The 26,497-nt window shown below is 42.1% G+C and overlaps 1 protein-coding gene across 2 annotated transcripts in view; it reads right to left on the reverse strand.

Moving 5' to 3' along the window:
* Positions 1-26,497, reverse strand: part of DAPK1 (death associated protein kinase 1) — a 94,288-nt gene that overhangs the window by 34,917 nt on the left and 32,874 nt on the right. For both annotated transcript variants that reach the window (XR_010793682.1, XM_066613647.1), the window contains exons 4-10: positions 10,502-10,640; positions 7,691-7,820; positions 5,156-5,204; positions 5,029-5,055; positions 3,845-3,997; positions 3,011-3,056; positions 937-1,026 (exon numbers count right to left, since the gene is read on the reverse strand). Coding sequence is in view for 1 of the 2 variants with exons in the window: in XM_066613647.1 (XP_066469744.1) it covers positions 937-1,026; positions 3,011-3,056; positions 3,845-3,997; positions 5,029-5,055; positions 5,156-5,204; positions 7,691-7,820; positions 10,502-10,640 (634 nt within the window). In the remaining variant the exon portion in view is untranslated. The remainder of the gene's footprint in view (positions 1-936; positions 1,027-3,010; positions 3,057-3,844; positions 3,998-5,028; positions 5,056-5,155; positions 5,205-7,690; positions 7,821-10,501; positions 10,641-26,497) is intronic.

A 26,497-nucleotide genomic window follows, 5' to 3' on the forward strand; every position in this document is an offset into this window, starting at 1 on the left:
TTCTTTCAAACATTATCCCTTTGGTAAATCTTCCATACACAAAAAAACTCTCTTAACTATGAGCTGTCATTGGGGAAATACTCATTTATTACTATTCACAATCAAGGATATTCACCAAGGAGTAAAATCATCTATATTACTATGTTTCTACTGCACAGCACTGCAAGGCACCCAATGTATTTTTTCCACACAAAAAATACACTAGTGCGGTGGTTTATCACATTCAAAACAAAAATCACATCAACTCACTCAAATGTATATTTTATAGCACTAAAGTCTCTCTCTCTCTCTCTCTCTTTCTCACATACAGTTTTTGTTAGCCTCTTCTTTCAGGATTTTCTACTTCCAGTGTCTCACCAGTTAACTCTGGGAAGCCCACAAGCAGGAAAGAAAGGCATAAGTCTCTTCCACCATTGCTCACAGAGACATACTGCTGCTGGCTTGGAGGTATCACCATCATGATTAGCAGCCATTGATAGACCTGTTCTCCATGAAATCATCCAATCTCGTTTTAAATACATTTATGTAAGTGGTCATCACCACATCTTGTGGCAATAAACTCTACAGGCTGATTATGCACGGTGTGAAGAAGTATTTCTTTCCCTTCTCATAATTATTACACCATTATAATTATTACATTCTTCTGTTAATATCACATGTATCTTTCTCTTCTTACAACTTGCAGGAAACTCCTTCCTTCCAGGGCTTATGTACTCCTCCACTAATTAATAGCTGCCCTTCACTACCAATTTAACTTTAAAAGTTAAACATGCCAGAGGCTTAGGACCTAACCAAATAATTATTAAATTATTAAATTTTTATTACCTTAAATTCAAATTATTTAAGGCCAAATTCTCAACAGCTTTAACATGAAAATACAAATTGTTATTTATACTCATACTATATACAATAGTGTTACAAAATAATTGACCTTACTTTCCATTTCCTCCTTGCTGCAAACTTTTTGAATTTCTCCATATTTACTGCAGATGCTTTTCTACTAAGTGCTTGAAGGGTATCCTTAGGCTGTAGGAAATAAAATTTAACATTTCAAAGTGTTATTTTTTATAGTGCTGGAGACAAATGACAGAAACAGTCAGCCCTTGGTATCCACAAGGGATCCATTCTGGAACTCCCCACAATACAAAAACCAGTGGATAATTGAATCTATGGGGGGGCATTCACCCACATCCAGGGGTTGGCCTCAAGAGGCTGTACGAGGCTTCCCTGAGCCTCAGAAGGCCCCTAAGAGAGCTTAGAAACACACTTCTGATTTTCACAAAGAACAGAAGTGTGTTCGAAGGCCTCTAGGAGACTTTCTGAGATGCAAGGAGGCTGTGCATGGCCTTCCTGCATCTCAGACCACCTCCTAAAGACACAACCTAAAGACTCATCTGGTAGTGTTCAGGAGGTACAGGTCAGCCCCCCTGATGTGGGTTGGGGCCCGAGTTGGGGCCCTGAACCCACGAATAAGGAGGACTGACCTGCACTGCCTAGCACCTAGATGTATTTCCTTTGCTCTGAAACCAGAAGTATTTGAAAAGTTGGTTTGCCAGGAAATGTGTGGATTCATTTATAGATAATGCGATGAGGCAATCCCCCCACCCTGATTTAATCACTGTTGCTCAAACTAACTACATATGAAAAAAGACAGTAACTTATAGTCCTTGTGGCACTTATTATCATAAGACATCATCCACATATATAGTACTTTATACTGAGTGAGAAGACACATCCCTGCCCCAAGGTCCTTTCAATCTAGACATTGACACGAGGGAGACAGACGAAGAAGAGGGCAAAATTATGCTAAACCAGTCAACAAAAATAAAGGTTAAATGGTTTGTCTACATTTCAAAAGTTCCTTCACTGCATACAGGGGTCCCCTTTATAAGTTGGGAGCTGTAGCAAAAAACAACTTATAAAAGGGAATTTTGCCCATAAGAAATATAAATAGGGTTAAAAGAGACCATACATATGTCCATGCCCTATTTAAGAGGGCAATTTTCTTCCATAATAATGGAATAAAGTAGAAACAGCATCAGCAGAAAATGGTGAACAGTCCTGAACATGTACAGTATGGGTAGGGGCAGCCGGTCCTTGATGCAAGTTGAAAACTTCATGTCAGGTGATAAACTGGGGTAGGTGGTAAGTTGGCAGAGGATACTCAATGCCCTAACCTGCCCAAACCCATCACCTGATATGAAGTTTTCATGGACACTGCCCCTGGACAGACTGTCCCTGGATTCCATGGAGTCCAGATAGGCTTAAACCTCTTCCTGTGTGAGAGGGAGACTTACCTCGCTTCCTTGGTACCCAGTCTCCTCTTCTTCCTCTAATAAACTGCAGAAGAAATACTGGGAGCTCAGCATTCCCTTTGCAGCCATGATTAGAGGAAACCACAGTGGTGATGCTGGATGCTGAGAAGAGGTACGCGAAGCAGGCAGGGGTCACACCCCCTGTTACTCCAATTAATGACAACAACAACACCTCCGTAATTAATAATGTCCTTTTAAGAGCTTGGAAGGGGTGAGAGAAAGAAGAGTATGTAGGTGAGGGAATGGCAAAATTAAATATCCAAGGATGTTCCCTTAAAAGCTTGAAGGAGAAAGGAGAATGCAGATCCATAGACCATTTTGGGGAGCGGTAAGAGACAGAAGAAGCAGTCAGTGAGTATAGGAGAGGTAAGGAAGCAAAAAAGAAAGTCTACAAGCCTGTCAGAAGGTTATACTTAGATGACAACCCTCTACAGTGCAATTCCTTGCTTCGGTACTGACTGTGTATATCCTTGGCATGTGCATTGTCAAAACACTATTTAAAGTCTATAGCTGGAGCAACCTTCCAACTTGGACAGCCAAAGCCCTAATTCAATAGGAAGGCTTTAACTATTCTAACTTTTGTTTCAGGGATCTGCAAAATCGGAAACAATGTAAAACAAAAGGTCACAATTGTGAGCAACAGAGCATACAGAGAGAATGCAGTTATGCATTATAATTATGCGTTACATACAAACCTTGATCCAGGGGTGTTGCAAGCTGTCTTGAATTGTCATTCTTTTCCTTTTAAAGGAAAAAAAGCGTTCTTTAATGTAGAGGTAGCTCTTACATAGGGCTTACAACTCTTCAGGTTGGAACTGGAACTGTCTGAGCCCAGTGTGGGTGTGGCCCACTTTCCCCCAGTTTTCTTTCCCCTTGTTCTCCTTCCATTCAAGGCTGCTGCTCCACTGATGGTGATGATGGCATGCTGTAACACTTCTTTCTCCTCAGAAAGTAGAAAAGGAGGCAGTGCACACAGCATGTACATTTGGTTTGCTTCCAAGTGGCGGCATCTCTCACTTGGGAGCATGCAATGCCAATGGTTAGTGGGGTGGGAGGGGAAATGAGGATGTGCCCACACAAGCATTTCCTTGTTTTCCTCCATGGTCAATGGGGCTAGTCCTTCCTTCACACCCCCATGCTACTGTAGATGGCCCTGGAAATAGTAGCTACAATATAAGTTGTAGATGAGTAGTAAGACACAGTCAATGCAATACTGTGTTTCTGTTTTAGTAGGGATAGTTCATCCTCATGGACTCTGAGGCTGTAGAGGCATAGTACATGAACTGCAAGACCCCATCACTGGCATCGCCCCTGCTACTATTACACAGTAATACAGCATGCAAAATATGCTAAAGTAATATGGACCATCATAAGTTAATTTGCATCTGAACTGAATGCAGGAGATGACTTGGTGAAGCCAGCGCCAACAAGGTTGGGGAAACCTCCACATCAAAAAAGAGCAAAGGATAATTATCAGCAATTCCCATTATCCTGCATTTGATATCACAAAAACCCTGGAAGAAACTTACTTTGGATCCTTAATTAGAAGCCTTCTTATAAAATCTTTAGCTAGAGCACTGGTGTTATTGAAGAATTCCTCCTCAAAGTCATAGTTCACTGCAGAAACATTGGCTAATGTTTCTTGTTTTGTCTCTCCAAGAAATGGTGATGCACCACTCAGCCTGTTAAAACAAAGATTGGTCAGAATATCTATTAAGTTTACGAAGATTTGGCTTTAAAGATTTGGATCTGAAAACATGACTGAATAACCTAAACAAGGATTCTCATAGTAACTAATTGCTTCTTCCAGAATGTACTACTTCTTTTGAACATTAATCCTGAATGCATGGAAATATGTGCCTATACACGCACATACTTTTTCTAAAGTTAAAATCGCAGGGGGGGGGGGGGAACACTTTCCTGCCACATTATGGTCCTGAAGAAAACTGTGCTCCAGAAAATATTAGCTTCAGTAAGGTAGCTTCTATTGGTGCCAACAGAAGCTTCCCTTTGGGGGTGCAACGTGTTTCACAAAAGGGTTAAAATTACCTCTCTGTGCACTTATCCCTATCAGTGATAGGTTATCACTCCTCTAAAGGATGTAATTTAATTTTTAAAAATCCCAGAGGGCTACACTATGCATTGCATCACTATGCAATGTGATGCGTTCATTGTTCCAAACATGCACTATACAGGTGGGGCCTCAGGATCCATGGGGGATCTGTTCTCGGACCCCTCGCAGATACCGAAAACCACAGATAATCAAAACTGCAGTTTTTGCCTCTTTAAGCTGTCCGGAGGCACACGGTCTTTGCAGGCTTCAGAATGGTCTTTAGGGTCATTTAGGCCAATTTAGGATGCAACTTCCAGTTTCTGGAGGTTGGGCCAAGCTGGGCCCAACAAAGTTCCAGGGCTGTTCCAGTTCCAACAAAGACCTGTGCTAAGCCAGATCCAAAGATGCAGAATCAGCAGATACGGAAGAGGCTCCACCTATATTCACAATAAACCAGAAATATTGACAATAAGGGCAACTGTATAGTGCGCTTTGTCAATCAATACTGAAATACATGTTCTAAAATTTATATACAACCATTTGAAAAAGTTTTGACTTTAAAAACTCTTTGAATCTGGATGAATGCATGGCTCTAATTATTAGTTTGTGGGGTTAATATTGTGGAAAGTAAATAAAATGATTTACATTTTTAGTACTTACAGAATATAAGTTATGACACCAATACTCCTGAAAGAAAAAGTAGGAAGTAGATTTTAAAAAAGGGTTTGTCAATTCAAATACACATAGCAAAATTGCAAGCAAAGTGCCAGAAACATTCAGAACTTACCACATGTCTGCCTCAAGACCCAGTGGCTCATAGTTCACTATTTCAGGAGCTAAAGAATAAAGTAGTAGATTTTGGTACACCAACAAAGCAGCAAGACAATGTAATATGTCATATGTAGCAATCTAATTGACATTGTATAACAAACCTCTCTTTCCTTACCTATAAACACCACATTCTAAAGGAAAGTGTTTAAGAAAAAACCATCAGAAAAACCAAAATTTTGCAACTGGAACGATCCATCAACTAAACAAATTGCATCTGTTTAGAAAAGTGGGGCTCCAGATCCATTCTGCACCTAATTTATTACTGTACATGCCACCCATTCTCTAACAACAAATTAAATAGAACTATGGGCACAATCCTATCCTGTGCTGGAACAGGCAAGCCAAGAGGCTTGCGCTGTATCCAGTGCAGAATTGTGGCCATAACCGGCTCAGTCAGAGGCAAGGGGAAACTTTTCCCCTTACCCCGGGTAAGGGCTGCTGGCCCCTATGGGTTTCCTCGGACTTGTGCCACCTCTTGGAGCCGCTCCATTCTCCCCAGGGAAGGGGTTGGGATCCGGCATAACTGCTGGATCTCAGCTCCGCCTCCCACTCCCCGCCTGCACACCCACTGACTGCCCTCCCCCCCAGGAACACCTCCCTCCCACCTCCTCCCCGCCTACATTTTGTCCTTGCATCAGCCCAGCCGGGCTGACGCAAGACTTGAGGAGGAAGCTGGTATGGAGGCTTCCATCAGCCTGCTGGGCCAGGGCTTCTTGGAGCACCGGCCCAGCTTCCTCTCAAGGAACTTACGTCAGCCCAAGGGCCTCTCTGGATTGCGCCCCTAGTTATTTAAAATAATACACATAAAACACAGAACACTTAAAATACTGATTAAGCTGGAACAATCAATGAAGATAGATTTCTTATGTCATGGGACATCATCCTCTATATTTGAAAAACTACATTGCATAGAATGATGGCACCAATGGGCACTGAGAAATCAGCCTGGTGAACCCTCTGAGGGAGGTGGCCCCTTGACAGATTCCTTAACCATCTGACCCCTCAATGTAATTTATTTATATCTTGCATTTCTGTTGTAAAAATGAAATTTATTTAAGAATATTAATATAGAAACAGCCATTACTGCCTCAAGGCCCAATCAGTGCTGGTGCAGCTGTGCCAATGGGGCATGCACTGCATCCTGTGGTGGGGAGGCAGTCACAGAGACCTCGTCAGGTCTGCACTGCGACTGCACTGGAGCTGGAAAGTTGGACAGGATTGGGCTCTTAGTCCCTTGTACAGACTTTCTATACAATTAGCTATCTTCATTGTCAACACAGCTGAAATGACAACACAGCAGTTTTATTTCTTTCTTCCATGTTAGGATAAAGTCCACCCACTCAATCTTTATATCTGCTTGGGTTGCTAATGCCTGGTGCCTTCATTTCAAAAGTACTTGAGGTTTTTGCTTATGACCCCCTGTTGCTTTATATCCCCTTTCTGTAAGATGGCTTAGATTTCTACCACTTTTTAAGAGTACACACTTATAAAGTATTTCATTAAATTTCCCTTCACTATAAACCTTCGACATGGTCACTGGTATTCTAACATATTTCCAAGTAACTGTTCAGTTTATTTTAGGAACTTTTTTTACCTCTTTCACACACCTTTATGTCAGTCTTTATTGGATTAAAATATTAGTTAATTTTAGTGCCTGGTAACGGAATTGAACTCACTTTGCCTCCTCACTGCTGTTTAGAAGGTATATGAACAGTCTTTTATGGATTTAATTTTTTAAACAATTCTTTTTCCTTCACTGTGTAGTCTGTTAAACGAGCTGTTCCTTTTCTTCAAAGCACAGACTGCTGCTAACAGCTTTTCTCTTTACAGAGTTTCTATTTTTGTACTCACAATGTTCATCTCTTTAATGCCTCCTTACTTCCTACTAAGTAGGAAGTTACTTCTTGCTTACTAGGGAAAGTTTCTACTTCTAAGAAAATGATTTACTTTCAATAATTGCTGCTCACTGAATTTAGTTGTTTAGATGCCTTTTCTTCCCCTTCTTAAGAGATATACAGCGGGTTTTCATCTTTTTTAATAATTAGGTTATCTCTCTCCATATGTGTTGTGTGTGTGTGTGTGTGTGTGTGTGTGTGTGGACTATCACCTACTTTGTATCACTCTGCTACATTCTTATCAGAAAGTGGTCTGTGGCGAGTCTGTAACTCTTTCTCCCACAGAGTTCTACAATGGATGTGAACAGTTAAACTGGAGTTTTTCAGGTCAGTTATCTTCAACTATTTAGGGAATTTATTTGCCCTAAAGTACATTCGCAGAGGAGATATCTGGAAACATGCATACTGTATAATGCCAAAAGCATTGTTTTGCTATGCAAACGGGATAGTTTTTTCAGTAAATGTCTCCAACTTCAGTATGGACACATAGGAGAAGCAAGCTGAACTTATGAGAATTTGTTAATTGGCTATAGCCAATTGACACAGTCATTCCAAACATTCCACAGCAGCAAAAACAAGCAAGCAAAAGTACTCACCAACAAATTCAGGTGTTCCAAAAATGTTCTTAAACTCATTACTGAAGTCTATTTTGTGAGCCAAGCCAAAGTCAATGATCTTGATACGAGGTTTTGGTACATTTCTATCTAGCAGCATTATGTTCTCAGGCTTTGAAAGAAAAAACAACATCTGTGTGAGAATAGTTGCAAAGCCTGCAGCAATTTAAGAATTTCTTTCAGAAGAGTGAAAATCATGCGCTCTGAAGCACCATCCACTCCCTCCCCGAAATGCCTGTGGTTCTCCTCTAAAGCAAAATGAAACATGAAGGCTAGCAAAAGTCAATATTCAAGTAGCAAAAATACATACGAAAATGGTATTTAGAAGCCCAATATTAAGACAGAACAAAATATAAGCACAACTTTACACATTACAGTTGCTGCGCAAAAACACCGGTGTGGCACTCTGAACCAACGGAATACATGCTCCTAGCTGTACTTTATACGCACTTGCAGTAAATTATATATTTGCTGAAGCTTGAGTCACTGTTGAAATGAGGATCATGTTACACTCAAATGCTATCCTCTCCAAAGGTAGCATGGATACTGTAGCCAATAGTAGCTCTCTGGGCCCATATGCTGCCTGGTAGGTAAGTGTGAGGACTGGAGCTGCAGCAGCTACAATGACCTCATCTCCATACCATGTTGTCCCATAGGGAGTACCTATGATGATGGACACAGGTAGAGGGAAACCAAATCCTAACTAAAGTGAGGAAATGTGATTCCTGAACTATAGTACAACCATCAGCATTGACATCTACAATCCAGATGGTAAAACGAGCTTCTACTTTACCAGAATGGGTGGCGCCTCTGGATTCTATCTCAATGGATAATGACATTTAGCAAAAAAGCACATGAATCCAGCAGTAGAAAGAGGTTTACTGCCCTCAGAGGGCAATCCCTCAGGGGATACAGCCCCCCTTTCAGCTGGCAAGTGGTGCTGGGATACATGTAGAACCATTACGTTTGCTGATGATTGGCAATGACGAAGGAGAGACCAGTGCAGTTTTTTCCACAAATAAACTCCCAGGTGGAGTAAACATGTGTTTGCAGATCCCATGCAGGTGGTAACGCATGGATGTGACTTGCAGATGTATTTTTCCCATGGAACAGTTTCTTGTTTGGTCTGGGCCTTGGACAGCTTTGCGCTCATAAATTCTTCTCTCTCTTCCTCATGTGAGAAGAGCGAGTGCTTCTTTCATTTCAACAAACAATCCACATATTACAGCTCAGGGAACTGGAGTCAGATAACCAACTGTAATAAATCAGAATATCAGACTATAGCCTGGTTTATTTTAATTCTTATTGGTTAACAAACCACGGTTTAAATGAAAAACTCTCAGGGGCTTCTTGAGGTATCTGGTGGGCCACTGTGGGATACAGGAAGCTGGACTAGATGGGTTTTTGTTTTGCTCCAGCAGCCTCTTCTTATGTTTTTAGGGGTTAGCCAGGTAGGGCACTAGCTGAGACCTATACCCATCAGGGAGTTCACCTAGCTGAGCTGACTCCTGAACCCACAGTATTGGTGGCAGGGACGGAGAACCATGGGTGTCTCAGTGCAAGGCTTTAACCCGGGGTTCCCAAACCCTGGTCCAGGGGCCACTTGCGGCCCACTGGGACTCCCAATCCAGCCCTCTGGGAGCCCCCAGTCTCCAATGAGCCTCTGGCCCTCTGAAGACTTGGTGGAGCCCGTGCTGGCCCAACGCAACTGCTCTTAGCATGAGGGCGACTGTACAATCTCTCGTGTGAGCTGTGGGATGAGGGCTCCCTCCACTATTTGTTGCCTCACATCTGTGATGCAGCAACAAAGGAAAGGCTGGCTTTGCTTTGTGCCTTTATAGGCTTTAAGTTACTGCAAGACCCTTCATTCAGCCATATAAGTTCTAGCTCCAATATATTCATTTATGTAAATTTATTCAAATTTTAAATGTAAATTAATTCTCTTTTTCCCTGCCCCTGACAATGTCAGAGAGATGATGTGGCCCTCTTGTCAAAATGTTTGGACACCCCTGCTTTAACCCAAGGCATTCAGCAGTCTGGTACTGGCAATGGGAACTATGGGAACAGGGAACTATGGATTGTTGTTAAAATAAAAACATCCATTCTTGTCATACACAGGATGAGGAGAACGCACATGAAGCTGTCTAAGAATCATTATAACGGGAAAGCACAAAAGGAAGCCAAGCCATTGGTAACATCAGTATTTTCTACAGAAACTGTAAGCACATAGCTGCCATGTCCTCCTCTTTGGAACAATAATTTATATCAGAGGTGCCCAAATCCCAGCCCAGGAACCCCCAATTTGGCCTGCGGGGCGCCCCTAGGCTGCAACGAACCCCTGGCCCTCCAGAGACTTGCTGGAGCCCGCGCTAGCCTGACACGACTGCTCTCAGCATGAGAGACCTCTTGTGTGAGCTGCAGGCTGAGGGCTCCCTCCACTACTTGCTGTTTCATGTCTGTGAAGCAGCAGCGGCAGTGAAGGTAAGGCCAGCCTTGCTTTGTGCAAGGCCTTTTATAGACCTTGAGCTATTGCAAGACCTTTATTCATTCATATAAATTCCATCTCTAGTTTATTCATTTACGTAAATTTGTGTAAATTGATTCAAATTTTAAATGTAAATTAATTCTTTTTTGCCCAGTCCCCGACACAGGGTCAGGCAGATGATGTGGCCCTCCTGCCAAAAAGTTTGTAAACTCCTGATTTACATTATGACTGGGGAATTTATCTGGGATATCCAAGGTCAAAGGGCTGCTTCACATAGTAAGCTTAAGTTTAAAGTCTATCCAACGTACCTTGAGATCAAAGTGTGCAATTTGCAGAGAGTGCAGATAGTTAACACCATTAAGGATTTGCTTGAGAAATTCTGTAGCTTCCTCTTCTGTTAGAGATTCTTTTTCAGCTAAAAAATCAAAGAGTTCCCCTCCTGCAACACTGTGGGAACAGAAGCAGCTGTTATCGACTTGAATACTTTAACTTATTGTATTTAAAGCTTAAAGACTTTGTACAGTTGTATTAACAAAGGTTATCCGTTCTGAAAGCTTTCTGCACAGAATCTGAACACAAACTTACAAAATTCAATTACATTCTATAATTTTTCAGGCTGCCAAGCACCACTTCAAGGCTGTAAACATTATAGACACCTAGACTGTTTACAATTTTTTTTAAAGCTCCTAAAAATGATGTGACAGTTAATGAATTTGGACACTATTCCCTGATGAGTAATCAAATGCCTAATATAGAAAAGGTTGATTCTAAACTGATTTTTGGATAACAGGAAGATAAAATATTAGGGAGTATACTTTGGCAGCAGTAAAACAGCAGTATAATTCATGTGTTTATTTGAAGAGAAGAAAGTAGAAAGGTTACATGTTGATATCCCACAATTCTATACAGCCTGACCTTCGTCATTCTTTCAATGTGCTCCCAACCATTTCCACATTTGGAAAAACATTTACAAATATAATCAAAGTTACATCATACTTCAATAAATTAATATTTAGATTAAATTGAAGTATGGTGCAGTGTTAGAAAACTGTGCAGTTGCTGTCTGAAAGACCACAGGAGAACCCTGTCAAATATTTTGGTTTGAGAATCTGTCAATCCTCTAAAGCAGTGGTATTCAAACTGGTGCGTCGCGATGCCCCAGCCTGAGGGTCCTGGTCCCTTTCCCCTTAAGGGGTGGGGGCAGCCAGGAGGCAGGGAGGAGGCAGCGGCGCGATCCCCAGGATCGCGCTGCTCAGGGGGGCTGCAGGGGCTTGGTGCACTTGCTAAACCGGAAGCGGTGCGCGATCGCTCCACATTCCCTTTTTACTGGGCTGCAGGGACTGGGGTGCACCCTCCAGTCCCTGCAGCAGCCGTCCCTGGCTGCGGGGATCCTGGGGATCGCACTGCTCCCTCCCCCACATACCCACAAAGACTTACTGCAGGATTCAAACTCCCTGCGAGTTTGAAAACCGCAGCTCTAATGAATAGACAGCATGCACTCTTCTGCTTCTAGCAATGATGAGCAAAAGTTGCCAACAGAGACATGCTGGGTTTCATTTATACTGTTACTTCTTTGTGCTAGCATTTATATTATCACATATTTCACAAGACAAACTTCTAAACATCTTAATGAAGCATTAAGAAAACATCTGTGCTTCATATCACATTCTGAATATCACTTATGTGTTAAATTTATATACAACCCAGCCATCCATCAAGCACCTCCAAGGCAGATCAACGTAAGAAGCTGCCTTGTTAGACCACTGATTTATCTAGTGCAGTAAAGGGCAGCAGCTCTCCAGAGGCCTGGACCTATCTGGAGATGACAGAGATTGAACCTGGGACCTTCTGCATGTATAGTATGCCTTCCACCTCTGAGTTATGGCCCCAACCCCCAAATAAAAAAATAATCTTAAAACACTCTGCACCCAAACTCAACAATGGAAATAGAAATACACAGCCACCAAACTGACTCTACAGGGGAAAAAACTTATCTTAACCAATCTTTAAGAGACCAGGAGGAAATCAGGCAGATTTACTTTGGGCATGGAGTTTCACAACAGGGACTATCAATCTGAAAAGGGGCCTTCTCCCTACCATCATCAGCCTAGCCTCAGCTACCGAGGTTAGCTACCGAGCAGAGTCCCCTCGGATCATCTCAGCAAACAGGGAAGTTCATTTGGGAGCAGATATTTTTTCCAGAAGCCTGGGCCCAGTTCCTTTAGGCTTCAAACTAACACCTGAACTTTGACTTGTGCCTGGAAATTAACTGGGAGCCTCTCAAGTTCATGCAAAACAGGCACAATAAGCACTTTGCAATCAGATCCAATTTAACAAACAGGCTGTCTCATTCTGGACAAGGTAAAACTTTCCAGTCTTCAAAGGCATAGAACATATCACAGTAATCCGATCTGGAAGTTACCAGAGCATGCATGACAAAGGCTAAATTCCAATTTTACTGACTTTAATGCTATGAACAGTTTTAAAGATAGCTATTATCAGCGGCAATTGCATGTACTGCACCGGACAAAAACCAGAAGTGACATTTTAGGCCTTTGGAAGGCCTTTGGAGGGCTGGGGAGGCTGCGCACGGACTCCCTGGTGTTCCGAAGGCCTCTGTATGGGGGCTGAGGAAGACGGTGGTGGCGGAGGGAGAGGAAGGGGTGCCACTCCTGCAGGCATGGCACTCCACAACATTTGCCCCTTGATCCCTTCTAGGAATGCCACTGCACATACAGGCTATATGGGCATCTTTGCCTCATCAGGCCTCCCGCATGCCTGATCATATGAAGCAGTTTGGTGTCAGCCAATTACAGATGCAGCCATTACTCAAAGTACTGTACCCTATATCATGGCCAGTGCAAAGTGGCCCCAAATTATCATCTTTCTTTCTGGAACCACTGGCCACCCTAATACATATTTTGCTTAACTCCATCAATGTGCAAAAGATTTTTATAGAGTTCTTATTCTGTAAAGTTAGTATTAAACAAAAAGATTGGACAAAGATGCAGTGAGAGTGAAAAACAGTGTTACATGTTACAACTATGTACATCAATCCAAACAGTCCACCTATAGCTCAGAACCTGATGCATTTTGCATTCATTTGTCATCTCGCTTTCTCTCTCAAAATCTAGCTATATAATAGCATTTACTACCAATAGCAGTGGAGGATTCCACAGAATGGCATGTGAAAAATGTGTGTTCATTTAACATATTTCTTGAAGGCAATAACAATGCCTTCTCTGCTTTCTTAAAATCAATTCTTGATTTCTATAATCTCTCTTCAAAATGAAGACAACCTAGCCTAACCTGATGTAGAAGACAAACCAAATGTATACGTTTTCTACATTAGGATATTAGTTGCTGTAACTAACTCCTACTTACTGAAGCATTTCAGAAATGTGTATAAGTGAATAGTAATTTTTTTCCTATTCTTCATGTACTAAGTTTGTAGCAACCATTTAACCATTTGCATTTGAACAGGAACACACAAACATCCAAAGGTTTTGTTCCGAACCATTCTGGCTGTTTCAACTAATGCTCTTACTGAAGCATTCATATCCATTTACATTTCATTTTGAAAAATATGCAGGTTTTAGGTGACAGCCAAGCAGGAAATCTGAGACCATACCACCTCAAAAACCAAACTCTCTCATGCCTTTAATGATGTACAATCACTATACTACTAATGATGTAGTATCACTCTTACTTCATGGTGAACTGGTGTACAGGTAACACAACCATATCTAGATAACAATGATTAAGCAATCTGTAGTAGGTTGGAGGATCTCTCTCTATCCTGAACATGCACTCTGCTGTGTCTACAATTACACCAGCAGTAATTTTAAGCACAATTAAGGCTATCAAGGGTTCCTTCCTAACTTGGGATCTGAAACTACCTTCAGGTCATGTATCAGGAATCTTGGTTAGGTTTAACTATATATAGTTCAGGGGATTTCTACCCAACATTTCCAGTTCCAAAAATGACCCTCAAGGCAGTTAACAAAATCCAAAATATACAACAATTCAATAAAATCAGTACAAGATGATAATGTTGGTGTCATGCTATGTAAGTGCGTCAGCACCTTTGGCACAGCATCCCTGGGGCACGGAGACAGAGGCACAAATTTAGCAGTCTGATTGGCTGCATGGAGCCTCTTAGGGGAAGGGCGAGCTGCACATTGTTGCTGGGGCTTGCCTCGTGGTGCAGTTCACTCTTGAACATCGGCACCCACCTGTCCGCCAATGGTACAGTCTGAGACTAGCTGGTTTAGGGAGCTGGGTAGGAATTTTTTGCTGTTAGCCACATTGGCATGAAGGTTCAGTTTTCTGCCTACCCCAGACTATCTACGGGTTTTTGTTTTTTTAACAGGGAATGGATATTTATTCTTGATTTTTTTCAGTTCTGAATTGGTCACTTTGGCAGATATCATGCTGGCAGGGTAGGTAGACGTGGTTCATTGGTGTCCATGCTAAGGTGAGCGACATCAAGGGATAGGACAGAAGCACGCATAAATGATTCCCACTGCGTCAGTGAGGCAGGCTGGCACCTCCCTTGGTGGCATGAGTTTGATCCCTCTGGGGATTGCCTAGAGGCAATTGAAGTTGTCCTGCCACCTTGACCCTTTGGGGTTGATGATGATAAGCCAACTTCGGGTTTACCCGAGTTTTATTTGGAATCAGATGGATATGTCCGTTTCATGGGGATAAATGTTAGCTTCCTCAGGCTTAGTGCCTGCAGGATGGGTGTTTGGAACAATCTCTCCTGCAGATTTTATTGTTTTTGGAATAAAGTGGCCCATAATTCCTAAGCCTGTGTCTAGAATGCTTATTTGGGGAGTGCATAGGTAAACACCACCACCACAAAAATCAAACTGACAGCTACAGAAACAGAGCACAGAATCACCAAATCAATTTGATGGAATTCAACTAAATATAACACAGAAACGTTTACCCTGGCAGTTAAGTTTAAAAAAAACACACAAAAAAAACCAGGAAGGGGGACCAAATGGGCCTCAAGGGGGAAGTTTCACAATGTAGGGGTTGTAATCAAAATGTTTCTGTCACATGTATGTCCCTCAAAATATCAGAAGGAATGAGGAATATGAAGCAAGGCTTCAGCTGCACTGAACAAGATGGGTGGGAAGACTTGCTTGCTTAAAACTGGTTAATACCACTCCTTGAGTAATGTTTAACCAAGATAGAGCACAGCAGGGATGATGTATAGTATGTATGTATATAGTCCAGAATAGAAGGGAATACACATAATTCCACAGCCAGCTCCTTATTGCTCTAATTCAGCAATTAGTGGTATTACATCAGCAACAATTTGATGTTTGCTGTTGCTGCTCTCATAGTATAGTTGTCCCTTTCCACTTTCAGTTAGTTTTATAGAATACAATTCCATTTTACAAATATTTTTAGAACAGTTTGATCACCCCATAATCTGGAATGCCAAAAACAGAACACCACCAACACCAACACCACCAGGTATTTATATACAGCCTTTCTGGTCATTGGATTGTTCCTATGGCTTTATTCAAAGCGGTTTACGTGGGCAGGCTTTCTCTAAACCCCTGAAGGCGTTTTTATAAGGAACTATCTTTCAAGAACCGACTACATTCCAGGTGGATCTTCTCACAGTCTGGTCATATTCTGGCTGCCATCTCCTCCCACACAAAGAGCTTCAGAGCTGGCTTCTTTTGATTTTCACCCAAAAGAGCTCAGCTTATCAAGGTCTTGCTGTTCCCGGGGCTTCTGGTGACCTTGAACAGGCAACCTTCAGATGATATCTTCATGCATAATGGCAGCTCTACTCTCTAGAGCAGACCTCCTGCCCTGGAGTATTCCGAAATCAGAAAAAGTTTAGCACGCGGACATAGTTTTTTAAATTTTATTTACCATCTTGTGTGCTGGCAGGAGCCAGTTGGCATAGTGCAATGCATTCTGGGTGGTGTGGACATGTTTATTTTTATTCTTTTGACCATTTTGCATGCTGGCCAGCATCACACGAGGCATGTGGGGCATTAGGAAGCAATCCCTGGCCTTAGGCTGTGCAAGGCACTGTGGAGCTCTGCAAAGTGCCTCCAAAAGGCTTGGGGGGGGGGCCTTGCACGGGGCCTCACCCACACCGGACAGTACAGACCATGCCAACAGTACGTTCATTCTTTGTGTAAGAACGTTTCTGGTCCAAAGTGTTCCAGATACAGAACACACAACCTATATATGAATATGCCAAAGTTCTTCCCTACCCTCCTGAGGAGGTCTGTACTGTTAGTATAATTTAGTGGTTAATCAAATAGGTCTGAACTAGGAATGCAACACTGCTTTACTAGATAAATTTAAGGTAAACATTATTCAGGGAAGAGATAAGAACCAATGCATATACACATTACAAGAGCAATTAACCTTTATGTAAGTCAAATATAGTGGAGAAAAATACCAGGAACAACATTTAAAAGCAAACAGCAAAGAACAGACTGTTCATTGAAAGAAAGGAACATTTAAGGATTAAGAAAATGGGTATTCTCTTTTCATCTCTTTTGCTGTATAAAATATTTTGTGAACTATGTTTTGTTTGAAAACCAGTATATAAATATTATTATCAAAGAAATGCTAAATAGAATGGGAAAAGGAAGAGGAAGAGAGAAAGCATCAGTTGTGTATGAAAAAAGATACTTGACACAAAATGAAGGAAAGATACAATCACTAAAAATAGGGAGACATCATCATATAAGGAGGATGAGAGTGAAAAAGACTCACAGGTAAGCTAACATATCTTACATCTCTTTGCATTGCTGCTTTTTATAATGCAGCAGCATATGCAATGCTAAGCTTGAGCAGTTGGTTGGTTTTAAAAAAGCTCAAGGGCAAACCAAAAAACAAAATCAAGATGTGAAGAACATCCATGTTTCACCCATAATGAAACAAGTGAAATGTTTACATTTTACTTTAAAGAATTCACCTTTATAATCACTTTAATGATGACAAACTATTTCTGAAGGAAGCAGGAAAACTATTAATATGACACTAATAAGATGAACAATTTATTCTTGACAAAATTACCATGTAAATATACTCCAAGCTATATTGCGACTAAAAGAAAACATGCTTCTAAAATCAGAGGCCACACTGTTTTCTTACGAGACATTTTATTCACAGCATATTTATGACATCAAGTAAGAAATTTTTATCATAATCGTTCTAATTTTCTGATAGAAGTTAAGTAAATTCTACAAGGCTTCTTAAAAGGACTGCACAGTATATGCTTGAACACTGATTAGCCAAAGAGCAGAGCGACTGCCACCCACAGACTCAAGACATTTCAAATAAGCACAGCACATAATTACACTCAATTCAGACCACATATGGATACTGCAGGTTTCTTATTCACCATCAGAAAATTATCTTCTGCTAAGCACTCTTACATTCATACTTAAATGCTTTTATGACCATTTTCTCTAAACATAAAAAAGGACAGAGTGCAGTTAGCATACAGCAGATACCATTAACCCAGTGGTTCCCAAACTCTTTGGGAGTTTGGGATCTGAGGTAAGTGCTTACTTATTTACAGGGGAAGAGCAAAGGCAGTAACATGATTACCAATATCAATCATGGTATGGGGGGCAAGGGGTTTTAAAAACTTACTTAGGGGTTGCTATGGCTCTCTGGAAGGTCTAGGGAGCCTGCAACACCCTCTGCAACTCTCCTCGCACCTCCAAAGTCCTGAAAAAGGGAAAAAAACACTTCCAGTTTTCATCATGAAACCGGAAGTTGTTTTCTCTCCTTTTACAGTACTTTGGAGGTGCAGGGAGAGCTCCACAGGGGATTGCAGTCTCCCTGAACCCTTCAGAGAGCCATATCGAGCCATTTTTTAGCAGGGGGAGAGTAACTGGCCCACCTCCCCCCAGCACTGTCTGTTCTAGTGGCTGTCTGCTGGTATTCATTTGCATCTTTTAGATTGTGAGCTTTTTTGGGACAGGGAGCCATTTAGTTATATGATTTTTCTCTGTAAACCGCTTTGTGAACTTTTTGTTGAATAAATACTGTTAATAATAATTAATAATAATAATATCGACCCCTAGGAAAGTTTTAAAAATTCCTTCCCCCCCCCCCCCCCCGGCAGTAGCACAATCATGACAATAGCGTTGCTGCCACTGCTGTCACCCCATCCCCTAGGGGACAATGAAAGAGCTTCCCTGGCTGGGGTGTCACAGCACCTCAGTTTGGGAACCTATTCATTATCCATTGACAGACGCTGAACTGGTAGACTAGAAACATAAGGAGCTATCTTACGCCAAGTCAGACCACTAGGTCATCTGGCCCAGTATTGTATACTGACAAGAAGTATTGTAATTTACTGACTGCCATTCTCCAAAAGTCTTTCCCCACCCTGCCAGAAAATGCCAGGGATTGAACCTGGAACATTATGCACCTAAAGCATGTGCTCTACCACTGAGCTGTGCCCCTCCTGTTGTAGTGTAAGAGGAACTGAAAATTATGAAGTGTTTCTAGGCTCTTAGTTTTTCCACATGTCTCTTCCACATAAAAACAGAGAGGAGAATCCAAGCTATTGCACATCAACAGTTCTACACACAATCCCTGAGCATCTGGTCACAGAAGGTCCACTCTCATTCAGGACACCAAATGTCCTATAGAAGTTCATAACCACTTTAAAGTTTACTTTTCCTTACACACTGAATAATCTGCGTGGGGGGAAAAAGCTAGTCCAGTAAACAACAGCACAGTGATTATTGCACCCAAGGTAGAAACAGCAAGAATTCATTATGTAAACACAACATTCTCCACCCCCAAAGCCCAAAGGTTTGTAATTCATAAGGCTACTCTACCAAAGAAGGCATTATTATTTAAATCTTCTCTTATTCCAAAGGTTCATTGGTAGCAATGACTTGAATTCAAAGGTAGCAGAAGACTTTTCAGCACACAGATTGGCTGTACCCATATAAGTAAAAGTGCAATACCTGAAGAGCATTATTTTGGTGAGGACTCAGAATGTTTTTGTTGTCTGCCCTCTGTGCTTTGGTTTAAATAGTTCCCCCCCCCATGGTTTTATTGTTCTTATTAATGATTTTATTTATTGTTTCACATCTTATTGTACATCTTAGCGTGGAATCTCTAAGCCATCTTACATGGGAAAGACAGGCTATATACCAGTAAATAAGCAAAAATAAAAATAAAGTGGCCTCAAATCCAGAGAAGTTGAAGCATTTGTACAAGCATCTGTGCAATTCTTTGCTCAAAATATTGGTCTACTGCAATATTGATGTATGCCAGGGTGCCCAAACCCCGGCCCGCGGGCCACTTGTGGCTCGTGGTGGGTCCCCATCCGGCCCCCAAGTGGGTCGTGTGCCTCCAATGGGCACACAGCCCGCGGAAGGATCACCATAGCCTGCACTGACCCAGTGTGTGAGCTCCCGGTATGTCTTTCCCTTGCTGCCAGCAGCGAGGGAAAGACCAGCCCAGCATCTGTGCAGGGCCTCTTATAGCCTTAAAGTAACATGAGACTTGCAGGTCTTGCGTTACCTTATTGCTGAAAGCCCTTGCATGCGCACGTGCTGGGTTAGTCTTTCCCTGCCAGGCTCCCGGGCAACACGTGGAGCCTGAAGCAGCAGGGAAAGACAGAGCGCCTGCGTCGCCACCTCCACGAGGGAGGTTGGGCAGGCGGGCGTGCAAGCGGGAAGGCAGGCACTTTGCCAGCAAAGCGCGGGTGTGCGCCACCGACGCACAGAAGCAAGTACCGCGGAGACCGGGTGAGAGACTACTCTGCCTCTGCCGCCACCGCACAGCAGCAGGTACTGGGGAGAGCGGGCAAGCGACTGCTCTGCCTCTACCGCCACTGCCCAGCGGCAGGTACCGGCGAAAGACTGCTCTGCCGCCACTGCAAAGCAGTAGCAGCCACCACCCTCACCTACAAGGCTCCCTCCCTAAATAACTTTGGTGCGAAGCAAAGAGTGAGTCTCTATTTTAAAAAACTTTATTCCTTTTTTACTGCTGCCTGCAACCTTCCCGCCCAAAATATGTGCTTGCTCTGTTGTGGAACTTTTCCTGTGGTTCCCCTCCTCTGCCCCCCCCCTTTCCCTGGATAAAAAGATGCACACCTCCCCTGCATTGTCTGCCTCTGGTTTTTAAAATGCTTGCTCTGTTGCTGTGGCCACGTGTGGTGGGCAACACCCCCTCTTCTGTTTCCCATTTCATCCCTCAGATATATCTGCTTTTATATTTTAAATTCTCCTCTTTCTTTTGGGTGGGGTTTTGTGCAGAAAAACGTGTACTTAGCTCCACTATTCTGTCACTGATGTTTCCATGCGTTCCTTGACTTTTCTTCCTTGCCAAAAGGTGTGTGCTTCAGGGCACATCCTGCCTGTTTCTGAACAAGTGATATGTGTGGGGGCATCCTGCCTCAGAGTCAGCTTATGTCTCCATGTATTTCTGGCTTTGTCTGTATGCTTTTTCCTGGCCAAGAGGCAGGTTCCTGTGGTTGGTGTGTGTGTGTGAGAGAGAGAGAGAGAGAGAGAGAGAGCACACACACATCAGAGACATTACTAATACTGCTGTCTCATTACTTCCCTCAGGTATGAATAGAAAGAGGAGAAAAGTGGACAGTGAGGGCCGTCTTTTCAACCCAGAATGGGGCACCAAGTACTTTTTCACACACTGCAACGAGAAAGCCCTGTGCCTTATCTGCAATGAGAACGTTGCTGTTCTCAAGGAATAAAATCTGCGCCGCCAATATGAGACCAAGCATGAGAGGACATACTCGCAGTACACAGGAGCACAGCATTCTGAGAAACTGGAGCAACTCAAACGAAATTTGGAGTCACAGCGTGCTGTGTTCACGCACAGGAGAACAGAGAATAAAGCTGTGACCAAGGCCAGTTACAAGGTGACATACAGATTGTCTAGAAGGGGGAAGCCATTCACAGATGCAGAACTAATCAAAGGCTGTGCAGTGGATATGGTGGAAGAGATGACCCCAGGTTATGAAAGTGTTTTCAACATGGTGAGTCTGTCATGAAGTACTGTAACTTGAAGATTAGAAGATATTGGAAACAACATTGTCCATCAAACTGTAGACAAGGCAAGCCAGTTTCAGGTATACTGTCTGGCTCTCGACGAGTCTACAGATGTGTGTGACACCTCATAGCTACTGGTGTTCTTCCATGGTGCAGTCAGCGAATTTAATGTGACTCAAGACTTGGCATCAGTGCACAGACTTGGCAAAGCACAACAACTGGAGAAGACATCTTCAAAGAATTAGAAAAGTCTTAGAATACAAACTGGGCTGGAGTAAGCTGAAATGTGTGATGATTGATGGAGGAAAGAACATGTCTAGGATGAAGAAAGGGTTAGTTGGACAAAAAACAAGAAGAGTATCAACTCTTATACCAACTCAATATCAGTATGCAAAGAGAAAACAATCTAATCAGTGATGTCTTCTCACTTGTGAAGACATTCAGGTCCAAATTGCTGCTCCTTGGAAGGAATGTACAACACCAGAACTTGGTGTACTTACCCACCTGTGCAAAACTGCGTGCTGAGAGTGGAGCAGCATTTTCATCATCATTTGCTGCAGAAAAGTCAGGGAGCTGCACAAACAATTCACAGAACGCTTCTCTAATGCTTCCTCCGGATGCTCACGCAGAGGAAATAAAAATGTTTCAGAATCCCTTTGACTGTGATGTGGACAGACTGCCAGGTCGGTTCCAAATGGAAATAATTGAATTGCAGTCAAATGATCTGCTGAGAGCAAGGCACAAGGAAGGAGACCTGGCACAATTCTATAAATCTCTGCAGCCTGAGAAATTCCCAAATTTGAAAGAATTTGCTCGTGGATCTTTCTCTATTTTTGGGACAACATACCTCTGAGAGTAGACATTTTCAAGAATGAAATATGTAAAATCAAAATACAGGTCCACATTAACTGATGAGCATTTGAAGTCATTACTGATCATTGGCTCCTCCAAACTAGTACCAGATTACAATGGACTATTGAGATCAAGACAACAGCTCCACCACTCCCACTGAAAGTTCACAGTGCTCAAAGTTCACAGTTCTCATGCGTTTTGCCTGTATTATAGTTCTCATGTGTATTTGTATTATAAAGTTCAGTAAAATTCATTTGTTCATATAAGTTCCATCTGTAATGTATTCATTTATATGAATTTATTCAAATTTGAAATGCAAATTTGTTTTTTTCTTCAGCCCCCGACACAGTGTCAAAGAGATGATGCAGCCCTCCTGCCAAAATGTTTGATGCACCCCTGGTCTATGCTACAGACCATACCTCCTTTATACACCATCTTTATCATTCTGCAATGGCACAGCATGATGAGAAACCCTTCAACTGCACAAAAGTTTATGGAAAAGTATTAATATACTTTCTCCTGACGCTTGAGAATCTTTAGAATCAAGGTTTTATTTGTATATATGCACAGGAATGGAAAGAGGCCAACAGCAAGCTAACATGTGGAATTGCCATCAGTTCTACTCTAAGCATCTTCAGCACAGTAATGATTTTATAAAGAGCCAATTGAAAGGGGGGGGGAAGATACTTGCAGTCAACACTTCCTTTGGGAGGAAAAATGTATCAAATTCCATATATAATTATTTTTCAAACTATAAAAAACCTTATTTTACCCAAGTGTCAAGATGAAAGGCAGCATCCCATAAGATATCATTATAGATCTTTAACATTAACCTTGACATGGATTCGCTTAGAAAAACAGCAGCCTTATTGCTTAATGAGCTAGTATCCTTGTACTTACATGCCTTTATTAATGAACTGATTAAATAATTAGGTATCAGCTGTAGATTTATTGTGCCACAGAGAATTTTAAGCCCTGTGTTTTACCAAATTAAAATGACTTCCATTTAAAGTAGTGAACACATTAAAAAAAATCTTAAGATTAACATGATAGAGTTCCAAATAGCAAATCACCAATACACAGGAAACATGAGCTCTGAATTGTTAGTTGCGTGGCTAGATCAAAAAGCAGCACTTGGTTCAACATGTAGTATCTGTTATCACATCACATAAGAGAAATGCACTTCGGTAAGTGAAACAATGAAGATTTTAACAGAACATTACAATTAACCATTTAAAAATGTTTAAGCCTTGCAGACATGAAAAAAATTGACATATCAATCAGCTAAAGAGCTTTTAGTTCATTAGTGGGGCCTAATTGTAATCAATATAGGCAAGTTTTAATGAGAAAGGTCAGATCAGCTCAGAGCTAAGTGTACCTTATTTATTTTTCAAAATGCAGTTTTGATTCTGTTTTGTTATAGAGAGTGGGGGGGGGGGAGAAATACAGTGGCCTTTCATTTTAACAATAAGTGACAGCTTTCCAACCCAATCCTACGTACGTATGGTCAGCATCAGAAGTTCCACTGAGTACAATGTGAAGTTCTTCCAAGTAGGTGGGACAGAGGGTTGCAGCCTTAGTTTACTTCACTAGGAAGCATTTGAAAAATGCATCTATAACTAAGATTTTAGAAATATGCAAACATCTTTAAATTGAACCAACTGAATAAATGTAAATGATTAAAGATTTTGCAATAGGCTTAATAGTCCTAGTTTTTTGTTAATAGAAAAAAGACATTTGCTGATTCACTTTCTGTTTCCATGTGTTTCGTTAAGAGGTTGGCAAAAGACTGAAGCAGAAGCAACTTTATATGTGCTCACTAAGAATTGCATGGAAACTAGGAACAACTTTTACAAGGCAAGGGGCATAGCTATTAAACAAAAATGTTGCCAGTTGCCAGGGAGTGCAGAACTCAAAGGAAGCACATTCTGGTCTCTGTCAATGGACAAAAGGCAACTGCCTCTAGGAAAACCTTTGTGGCAAGGGAAGAGCAGCCTGACCTCCAACCACTGAAGGGGAAAATGCAGGGTGGTTGCATTCCCTTTCCTGCAAGGGAGAACAATCTGCTCCAGCAACCAATTGCTACAGGACTACTGAGATTACTTCCGCAATCTGCCAGAGGACTAAAGAATGCTGAGTTGCATGGGGTCTGTTATTACAGCAATGTGGTCAAGTATCTTGAGGATCATTCAACTGAAAGATAGAGCACACATCTTCAGAACTAATATTTAAAGAGAAGACAGGATTGGACTGTAAGTTACTTAAGTCACCAAGAGACGGTAGAAAAAAATGTGAAAAGTACAGGAAGAAAAACATGAATTCAGGAGAAAAACTCAGAGAAGCAGCTGAGAAGAAAGTAAGCCTGAAAAAGACTGAACAAGATAGCCACCTTAGGGCCCAATCCTGTGCTCGGAGGCAAGGCTCCGTGCCACTGAGCACTGTTGCAAACATGCCGCAAGGCACATTTGCCAGCCTCACCGCCGGGCTCCTGCTGGTGCTACCCCAGCGCCAGCTGGTGCTGGGCTAGCGCGGAGCGGTTGCCCAGCTTCCGTGGCTTGGTGGTCTCCCGGACCACGAGCTGCGGAATGGTAGGTGGGGCAGGGATGGGGCGGAGAGGAGTCGTTCCAGGGAGGGGGGAGGCTGACGGGGGTGGAGAGAGGGCGGGGAGCAGGCATGATGGGGAGGTGTGATGCGGGGAGGGGGGCGGGCTGGAGGCATGCCTGGGGGAGGGATGGGAGGCGGGTATCTTACCATTTCAGGGCTGCTTACCTTACTCAGGGAAAGGGGACAAAAGTTCCCTTCTCCCGAGGCGCCTCCCACCGTAGCTCGGGAGGTGCAGGAACCAGCAGCAGCCCATCTCAGTGCCGCCAAGCCTGGGAGCCCCGGGCAGCTCAGGACTGAGCTGCCCAACAGCATATTGCCGTAATGCTAATATAACCAATGGCGAGAGGACGACAGATGGAAATTACATTAATAAAATCTGTATCACATTTTTAACTACCTTTACCCAACTTTGTCATGAAACATGACTCACCATGAACTGCATTGGATGGGATTCTTAATGTGACATGAGAATAAGTAGGTTTTGCCATCTGTTACATGAACAGCCAGGTACCAAGAACATTTGACCAGAATACTTCAAAGCAAGGAAAACATCTTTGTTGACCTTCTGTTGGCAAGAGAATTGTTTACTTAATGATAAACACTATTAAGAATAAAAGGGAATATATTCTAGTCATGTCATGCTTACTCTGTGCACAGAGCTATTACATTAACTGAACATTAGCAAAGAATCACCTAGTTACAGGAATGCTATGGAACGATGCATGTACAAAATCCTCCCTGTTACTATACACCAAATGAAGAAATGAGAGTGTGTTTGGAAGGAATAGATGCGATATGGGCCAACTCTGATGCCAAGCATAGAAAGTACAACCATGTGACAAAAACAGAAAAAAAACAGGTAGACTCCGCATTATACAGTGAATTCCCAGGGACTGAAAACATCTCCTTGGCAGACCTAATACACATTAGGGTGATCCAATAATGTTATTATGCTAGTAGCTGGCAACTACTTCCAAAATGAAGGCTCTATCTACTACAATATCAATTTTTTGTTCATCTGCTGCTGTATGATAGTTCAGTAAAAAACAGATTTCCAAGATAAATACAACTCTTATCTTTTTTGAAGAAAACAAATTCCCTTTCTTACCTCTTCTATTTTTCCCAGGATTTAAAAGTTACCTTTGAAAGTTCTAAATTAAGAACAAAAGCACCTATTTTTCTCTCTGCTGCTTTACTCCACTGAATTTACTTGGCACATATTCCTTACTGATTGAAGCTGGTTCTGATTACTGGTTCTCTTATGGCTCAACTCTTCCATGGAATGGGCTGGTGCTCAGACAGCTTTATGACAGTGGAACACTTGCATGCTCTGATATCCCAATCCAGCCTTTTTCTCTTATCACTGTCATTACACACCTCAAATTTAAGTCTGCTAAACAGCAGGTGTGCATCTGAGGAGTTCCATGGTGGCAATGAAGGCTTTCCTCCTGGTCAATGAGCACACATTCACTTAAACCAAGGAGACCTTACCAATCCTTCCCCCCCCCCCATGGAAATAGTGTATGCTCCTCTGGCATGGCTGCATGGGGGGGGGGGGGAAGCTGTTGGCCATTAGTTTGCCCAACTGAGATTAGAGATAATAGTTGCCCAACTAAAATTAGAGGTATCTTCTAATTTTTTTAATTTATTTAAATGAAAGATGGAGGAAGAATCAATTTACTGAACAGGTGAACCAATCTGCTTCATTAAATTACTTTAATTTGTACTGGGGTGCAAAGTGGAGAGAGGATATTGAACCCAATATAAATTTAAATTGCTGTCAACCAAGCAGACTTTGACACTCTGCTACCTAGT

This window comes from Tiliqua scincoides, chromosome 2 (assembly GCF_035046505.1).
Source record: "Tiliqua scincoides isolate rTilSci1 chromosome 2, rTilSci1.hap2, whole genome shotgun sequence".
NCBI lineage: Eukaryota > Metazoa > Chordata > Lepidosauria > Squamata > Scincidae > Tiliqua > Tiliqua scincoides.